This window comes from Cucurbita pepo, unplaced genomic scaffold (genome assembly GCF_002806865.2).
Source record: "Cucurbita pepo subsp. pepo cultivar mu-cu-16 unplaced genomic scaffold, ASM280686v2 Cp4.1_scaffold000102, whole genome shotgun sequence".
NCBI lineage: Eukaryota > Viridiplantae > Streptophyta > Magnoliopsida > Cucurbitales > Cucurbitaceae > Cucurbita > Cucurbita pepo.
Genome location: NW_019646432.1, coordinates 7,541 through 16,643, shown reverse-complemented (window position 1 = coordinate 16,643; position 9,103 = coordinate 7,541). Strand labels below are relative to the sequence as shown.

General features: G+C 34.9%; 1 protein-coding gene across 1 annotated transcript; it reads right to left on the bottom strand.

Annotated features, from left to right (window-relative positions):
- On the bottom strand, nt 1-4,179 carry LOC111783816 (calcium-dependent protein kinase 2-like). The gene is made up of 8 exons (XM_023664656.1): nt 3,249-4,179; nt 1,625-1,768; nt 1,337-1,489; nt 1,106-1,221; nt 867-1,034; nt 650-777; nt 464-563; nt 1-381 (listed from the first exon to the last, which is right to left on the bottom strand). Exons 1-8 carry the CDS (start codon nt 3,922-3,924, stop codon nt 310-312), a joined length of 1,557 nt encoding a protein of 518 aa, XP_023520424.1. The 5' UTR covers nt 3,925-4,179; the 3' UTR covers nt 1-309.
- Between the last annotated feature and the right edge of the window lie 4,924 nt (nt 4,180-9,103).

Here is a 9,103-nt window from a genome sequence, read left to right as displayed (position 1 = left end):
TCCAATAGTAAATCTTCATCTTTGTTTACCAAAAAAACAGATAGCAAATATCAAGTGTACATAATTAATACTCAAGTAAACAAAGTACATTTAAGAAGGCAAATACAAATTCTCCACCATGGCTTACACAGCCCAACAAATTTTACACAAAAATATAAACAACAACAATTCAATTGCTATGCAAAAATACCACATTAAAACCCCAAACCAATGTCTTAGCTGTTGTCTCAGACATTTCGCTGCCCATGGCCAAGCTTTAGACGATCCCTTCGATGATCCCTTCGACGATCTTCAGTATCCTTCGACATGTTAAAAGAGTTTGCCTTGTTGGGTTCCAGTTCTCATCATTGTACAGAACTCATCGTAGTTGATTCTTCCATCCTATGAAACCCGGACACACATTAGTTGCATTTTACCAGAGAAGATTAGCTCGAGTTTCAGACTTAAATATGGATGAACTTACATTGTCTGCATCGACTTCGGAAATAATCTCTCTAATAGTCTCTTCGTCGCCCATTCCGTAATCTTTCATTGCAGCTTTCAGTTCATCTCTTGTGATATAACTGATAGAACAATAACCAAATTCTCAAAAACACTGAATTAAGTTGTTTCAAAAAGCAGATGAAAATGCTAAAGATGAGAGACTGACCCACTGTTATCCTTGTCAAAATGTTGAAACGCCTTGTAAAGATGCTCTTCTTTTTCTAGCTTGTATCGATGCATCGTAGCAGTGATGAATTCGATGTAATCAATCGAACCATTTCCATCCACATCAGCCTGAAACAGCGATCGAGGTTCTTTCAGTTCATGTCAGGAAAAAGAAATAAGGAACTTCGAGTGGTCGATGATGTTAAATCATATATTACCGCTTCCATAAGTTGTTTCACCTCAGCCTCACTTAGCGTTGAGCCAAGCCGGGCCAGTCCAGACTTCAATTCTGCATAAGTGATGGTTCCGCTGTTGTCCGTGTCCATGTTCGTGAACGTTGTTTTCAGGCCTTGGATCTCTTCCTCCGAAAGGTTTTCAGCTATAACCTGCAATTGTTTCATAAACTACCTGTTAATTCAATCAAGTATAACTTCTTCTGAAATATAAGGATGATCACCTTCAGGGCAAGCTTCTTCAGTTTGTTCATTGCTCTAAATTGCTTGAGTCTTGTAAATACTGCACTGTCGATGGGCTTATCCGACGCATCTCCGCCTTCTCTCATCCATGGATGGTCTAAATAAGATACAAAACGGCATACCCCGAGTTAAATGCTACAGACTGACATACCAATTGTTTGCCAATTTTTTTAAGTAAGGATTCAAGAAAGCATTCATAGACAATTACATACCGAGAACCTGTGCCGACGTAATCCGTTGTGCTGGGTCCTGAGTTAACATTTTCTTCACCAGGTCCTTGGCACTGTTCGAAATTTTTGGCCATGGATCAGTTTCAAAGTCAATATGTCCTTGCAATATTGCATCAAATATGCCCTTCTCAGTTTCTGCAATAAAGATCATGTTATTCACAATACTGGCCAGGCATTTTTTCGAAAAAGAAAATGCGACAGGATGTTCGATAGAAAGAACATAGCAAAGCGAAAGCGAGAAAGCGAAAAAGAAAGTAATTCGCTTTTTACCTGCCCAAAATGGAGGTACACCACTGAGTAATATGTACAACATGACTCCAGCACTCCAAATATCGATTTCTTTGCCATATTTACGACGTAATACTTCAGGGGCAACATAGTAAGCACTCCCCACAATGTCTCTGTACACCTTTCCTGAAAGAAGTCAAATACCAATTCTTCAGTTGCTATCATCCAAGTTATCAAGTCAGTTGGGAAACTCGAACTAGGAAATCTTGAGCCATGGTTCCAGCCTCCGCCACGTTTTTAAGGAAAGGAGTTTTACAACTATCTATTATAGCCTATAATCATCATAGGATGTATCTTAGAAGTGAACAAAATTTATCAAGAGTGTGCTTGGGTGATACGAAATAAGGTGTCTAAATCAATTAAGACACCTAATTTCGTATCATTGGAGGATTTAAGTCTTATTTAAGTGACTCTTACCTCTGAATTGTCTTGTTAAAGTGATAGTTAACTTAATATTGTTAGAAATTTGAAGTATCAGGCAGATTAATGTTTAGTATATGATCCCATTACTACTCCCCTTCACACTATAACCAGTTCACAGGACAAAATAGATAGAGACTAAAGCAAGAACTATTGACACAAGCAGAGAACCTATCGACTCGACTCTCAAATAGTATATCATGCATCCTACAAAACGTCAAAGCTTAAAATGTCGTGCTTCATTCTTATAAAATTAAGAAAACACATTAGAAAGTCGTGCAACCAAAGTTAATCATGTTTGAAGCCATCCACTTCGTGAAATAATCTCATATAACAAGAAAGGAAATTGATAAAAAGAACTGAAGAGACAAAGATAATTTGACATCGATTGCCCATTTGGTCAGGATGAAGGCATTAACAACTGTTGGAAAGAATAATACGCAAAGATGATAAAGCCATTCGGTCAGGTTGAGGTTATGAATCCATAATGATGAACATTGACCAAGAATAATAGTTCCTATACCCATGTGACTTCAATAATCACAAGTTGGTCTCTAGCAATATTTTGTTTTTATATTGAGGTTGACTAACTCTGATCTGTCATTGTTGGATAAGTACATGAATACCACTAACGGACTTACAACTTTTCAAACATTTGAATCAGCATCAGGGTGAATATGGAGTAGTTGGGTGAAATTATTCGAGATAAAATAAAATCGATTTGCATCCCTATACTTACTGTAACGTCCCAGGCCTACCGCTAGCAGATATTGTCCTCTTTGGGCTTTCCCTTTCGGGCTTTCCCTCAAGGTTTTTACAACGCGTCTACTAGGGAGAGATTTCCACACTCTTATAAAGGGTGTTTCGTTCTCCTCCCCGACCGATGTGGGATCTCACGATTCAAAGTCCTGGTACAGTTTGATTAAATTGGAAGATCAAAACTAAAATTTGCCCCAAGACATTGAACATTTGCAAACACTACAACAGATGATCACCAATAGCAATTGTGGAATTGAAATGTATATCTAATTCTACCATCTAAAACTTGTAAGCCACACACAAATTCCCACACAATTTACCATAAAATTATCAACAAGAACAGAAAATTCAACTAAAGCAAGCACTGAGAAACATTCAATCAAAATAGCATGAAGAAAAAATCCAATGAACAGAGCAAGAACCTCACCCTCTTCAATAAAAACAGACAATCCAAAATCTGTTGCTTTGAGCATAGCATCTTCCTCCTTGCTAGCAAGCAGAAAGTTCTCAGGCTTGAGATCCCTATGCATCACCCCCATGAAATGGCAGATGTGAACCACATTAACAATAGACCTGCAGATTGAGGCAGCTGCTTTCTCACTATAATGACCCTTTGCAATAATTCTATCAAAAAGCTCGCCACCAGCGCAAAGCTCCATGATCAAATGAACCGATTGCTTGTCTTCATAAGCTCCCTTGAACTCAACTATGTTAGGTTGCCCACTCAAATGCTGCATAATGTGAATCTCTCTTCTAATATCATCCTTATCATTTCTAGTCACAAGCTTCCTTTTGGAAATGGATTTGCAAGCATATTGCTTACCAGAGGAATTCTCAGTGCAGAGATAAGTAACCCCAAATTGCCCTCTCCCTAATTCTTTCCCAATGGTGTAATGCAGCTTAACATCCTCTAATGGCTTCCCAAGAATCGAATCAGACCTGAGGACGGTGTGCCTGGGGCTTCTGGGAGGACCGGTTGACTTCACCGCCGCCGAGTGGTGACTCTCCGGCGACTGATGGGAGTGTTGAGCTGGGCCTTTTGGTTGGTGCTCGTAACGATCATACTGCGGTTTGTATTTGCCTTTGCTTGAGCACACGCCCATTCTGGATCAAATCGACGATACCCTGACTGAAATAGAAGATTAGAAACTCGAAAATAAGAAAATCACAGATGGAAGATTGGTCGAACACAGCTGATTTAGCTGAATCTTGGATTCAAAAGTTAAAGCGGATTTATGGAAATGGGGATCGAAGGTTGAAGGGAAGAACGATGGAAGCTATGAATCTGAAGCGGTTGAAATTGGTCAACTATTGTCCATTGTTGAAGGGGAAGAAGAACTTGGGGTTTTGTAAATAATAATAATAATAATAAATAAATAAATAAATAAATAAATATATTAATTTAGAGTAACAGAATTATTTGAATATGTAAATTAGGTTATAAAAAATTTATATTATATTATTTATATTATATTTAATGAGCGAACACAAACAAAAAATTTATATCCAACTTTCTTCGTGTTGTCATAACATTCATCAGATCCAAACATATTATTTTTTTTTATAAAAAAGGGTATAAAGGTAAAATTATATTTTATGAGTGGGGACACAAACGTAATTTTGTATCCAAATTTTTTAAGTCCAAAGAATTATGGATGCGAAAAATATATAAACTAAAAAAAATAAATAATTATATAATCCATAAATTCTCTCTCAAATAAATAAACAACCAATACTATCTCCATTCGAACGAGGCCTCTTAAGAAGCCAAAAGCAAAACTATGAGAGCTTATACTCGAAGTGGACAATATCATATCATTGTGGAGAGTCGTGTTCATCTAACATGGTATCAGAGCCATGCCCTAAAATTAGTCGTGCCAATAGATTGGTAAATCCTCAAATGTCGAACAAAGAACTCCAAAAGAAAAGGAGTCAAGCCTCCTCGAAGGCAGTAAAAAATGACTAAGACTCCAAAGGAGTCGAGCCTCGATTAAGGGGAGACGTACTTTGTTCGAGGGGAGGTGTTGGATGATGAAAGTCCCACATCGGCTAATTTAGGGAATGATCATGGGTAAGGAATCTAAGACTCCAAAGGAGTGAAGACTCGATTAAGGGGAAGCGTACTTTGTTCGAGGAGAGGTGTTCAAAGTGGACAATATCATATCATTGTGGAGGGCCGTGTTCATCTTAGAAATCTAACTTATTTAAGACATCGAGATTAACATTTGCAATAATAATTTAAAAATAAAAACTTATTGGTCAACTATTTAATTAATAAATAATGTGACTAGACTATATTTATTGATTTCAGTGTTATTGAAATAAAATAAATAGTTATGACAAAATATTGAGACTATTAAATAATAGAATAGTATGTTAAAAAATTAATTCCCATTTAATAATGATTTTTTTAGTCAAATTAAAAAATAAAAATAAGTTTCAAAAACTTATTTTTAGTTTTAAAAAATTGACTTATTTTCTTTTAAAATAAATACGGTAGAAACTAGATAACCAAGCTTAAGAAATTTGGTGATAAAAGTAAATGTCTATTAAATTGATTTTTAAAAATAAATGACAAAATTATATTTTAATTATATTTTAACATGTTTTTTTTTTAATTTATTAAAAGTGGATTTTATTTATTTTTATATTCAAATTAGAAACAAACAAAATTCTCTCATTAATTTTTTTTTTTCTCACCTCTACTTTATAAATTCCATTAAAATGATTCCATTTTGCGTGAGTCGTTTAGTTTTATCTAAAAAATATTTAATAATAATACGATAAGTTCAGCAAGTGGCTCTATTGCTATGGTCGAAAGATGGAAATCCATACGATTATGACTTCATGCTTTTATGGGATCTAGAATCATGTTTATAGTTTAAGTCCAATTTCATTTTTCACGTGGGTCTGGATGTATAGTTATTCTCTACGCATAATCTATACACATACATGTGGACCCATTAGGAGAATGCCCCTATTTTTGTAAACCCTAGGTCTACATATAGGTCTACGAACTCTCGTGCAACCAACCACAAAATGAAATAGGATCCAAGATCATTCTTATAGAAACGCACATGCACAAACATAGGAGAAGTAATTCACGCTCAATATCTACATATAACATGCATAAGGTTCAACCAAAAATCATAGTTTTATAGGATAAATCATGACCTTTCTAAGTGAGACTAACATACATAATCATGGTGTTTACGATATACTATATATCATATTTCACTCCATGGTGGCACGAGAATCATACAAGTGACATCATGGTCATAAAATTTAGATGCATAGAAGTATGATACTTCAAATAAATACATACATAGTCAGATCATTATCACATAACGTGTAATAGACAACACAAAATTTCCTTTGTGTTCAAATGATAATGAATCGACTCAAAGAAAAGTTGATACCAACTCATGAGAAATCACTACAAAGAAAAGGAGGATTCAGATTACCTTATTGATCAAATATCTCAAGGCAAGAACACTTGTTGTTTGAGATTTAAATCACTCCACAAGTAAGATTGACATATAATCTAAACTACATAGAATTGCAAGGAAACTTAACTCTTGGTTAAAAGAAATCACAAATGCTCTTTTTACTACATTTTCTAAGTCTCCTTTGCCAAGATAACATACATAGCTTTATATAACCTCGAAATGAAAACCTATAACCTTCACGTGGAATTCCAAGAGTTGTAACTTTTATATCTTATAACCATAATTAGCCACTATGTATACTTTATAACCATATTTAGCCACGGTGTAAATATAACATTAAAGTAAATAAAAAGTCTTAAAATACATGAATGAAGTATCATAACTCTAAACTATCATCACCCAAAATTTTTACCCATCTAAGAATAAATGAAGCTTGATTCTTCTCTAATGGGGCATGAATTGCAACATCTTGTGATAATTTAAACAACATTTTCTTCACATCTTCCTTGAAGTTTATATTGCATGATTGATGTCTTGGTTCATATCACAATCACTGTTCCGCTGCCATGAGAACACGTAGTACACAAACATGTCCACTGTAAAACGATTGGGCAAGTTCCAGGCTGACTGATTTGTAGAGATCAAAGATCAATTACTCTACTTGAGTGAAGTTTCTAAGGGAATGAGACTTTTAGGATCTTGCATGAATGAGATTGCCGCTAAAGCTGATAGGATCGACGAGATGACAAGGCACCTTGGTGTAATGTTGTCCATGAATTAATGGATAGGGTCAAGGCCCAGAAGACAAGACCACAACTGCTAGTGGCTTTGAGCGCGGGGATGGATTGATGGGTTACATTGCTCGGATGGAACAACAAGCGATCGTTCAGATGGTTTCAGAAGATTGAAGAGCAAACCTTGGAGTGGTTAGGGATGAAGTGGCGGATCGAAGTGCCAGATTAAACCTCAACATGAGAGCGGTGTGGAACCAAACCCCAGTTGGAGGTGCAGTCTAACTCAACAAGATAAAGGTCCTGGAATCCAAGCCCTTTTGCTGGGTTCGAGATGTCAAGTCTCTAGAGAAGTTTATCTTTGACCTCGAATAGTACTTTTGAGCCACAAATATCGTGGCATAAGAAGTGAATATCACATTGGCAACAATGCATGTAGTCGAAGATGTAAATTTATGGTGGAGATCCAAACACATGGACATTCAAGATGGTTGATGTACTATGGACACTTAGGAGAGCGTAATACAAGAACTCCATTCTCAGTTCTTGCTAGATAATGTCGAGATAATTGCAAGAAGGAAGTTAAGGGAACTAAGGCATATTGGCAATAATCGAGACTACATTAAGTAGTTCTCTTGACTTATGTTGGATATCTGTGATATGTTTGAGAAAGACAAGGTATTCAGTTTTGTTGAGGGGTTAAAGCCATGGATGAAGACCAAGTTCTACGAACAAAGAGTTCAAAACATTTTCAAGGCATATTCTGTAGTCGAACGATTATTTGATCTTAGCAAGACATAAGGCGGAACTAGGATTCCACAAGTGGGGGTAATAAAAAATATCGACCCAGCTCCTTCAAAGGTAGGGAAAGTGACAAACCTAAAGGTGGAAGAAGGGAACGCAAATCCTCCCAACAAAGAGATAGAACATAAGAGAATGTGACTAATTGTCAATTCTTCATACACAGAGGTTATATGCTATCAAAATTATGTTATTCCTTTTTCGCTTTTAGTTTATAACATTGATTTCTTACAAATAATTTTCAACACAATTCCTCACCTCACTTTTTCTAAAAAATTTCTTTCAAACCTGACCTAAGGTTCAATAATAGGTCAAGGTTCTCAAGTTCGACTTCCGTATGACTGACTTTTTCACCGAATTAGAACCAAGTATTGTACAATCGGTGTATCGCTATCATAATAGTGTAATTGTGACACTTACGTAGTTTAGAAATTTGAAAAAAAAAAAAACTTTAATTATTTAAAACATACCTATATTATGTTTTCATAATTTGTATTAAAAAAAAAAAAAAAAAGTGAAATTTGTGAATGAAAGGGGCATTGACCCACTTGGCCACGTGGAACTTGTGTTTTATACGGTCATGCCAAGTAAGAAGCCGCGTGATTGGCTCTCTCTCTCTCTCTCTCTCTCTCTCTCTCTCTCAAATAAATATTTAAGGGATTTGTTTTTTGTTGTAATTTTCCTGAAAAGAAGAAAAACGCGTTGCCCTTCAAACGCGTTTTCACATGAATTGCGTCAACCAAGTAAAAACACATTTTCCAAAAAAGTTACTGAATTGACCAACAACAACCCCACACGTATTTACTTTTACTTTAACTCTTTAATTCTTTTTTTTTTTTTCTCTTTTCACAAATCTTTTTATTTTTTATTTTTCTTTATAAAAATGAAATACACGTTCTTATTTTTTTTTTTTTATGTCTAATTGTTATATTTATAAGTATAGAAGTCTCGTAAAATTTTATTATTCTTTTAAGAGAGTCTATGACATGAATTGAGGATGAGAAAATCTTCCGAGTACCTGTCACCTTTTCCATCCCTATCTCCCATTTTTTCTTATAGATCGGGGCAAGAATTTTTCACGAGAAATTTTTCCTTTATTTAGTCTTTAAAAAATTATTCTTTTTAAAGAATTTTTTTGATAAATAATTTACATTTTTAATATAATTTCTAATAAAAAATAATTAAGGATTTATAATTTTCTTTTCAATTTTAAAATATATTAATAATTTATTAATCACGATTTTATATGTTTGAAGTTAAAATAATACAAAGGTGGTTGAATTAATAAACGCCATATTAAT

Bases quoted from the DNA above. Each gene is read 5' to 3' on its own strand.
- LOC111783816 (XM_023664656.1), bottom strand. From the start codon at position 3,924: ATGGGCGTGTGCTCAAGCAAAGGCAAATACAAACCGCAGTATGATCGT. The intron at 1,769-3,248 runs GTGAGGTTCTTG...GACTTCTTTCAG, and splicing joins GTCTGTTTTTATTGAAGAGG to GAAAGGTGTACAGAGACATT. The intron at 1,490-1,624 runs GTAAAAAGCGAA...TCTTTATTGCAG, and splicing joins TGTACCTCCATTTTGGGCAG to AAACTGAGAAGGGCATATTT.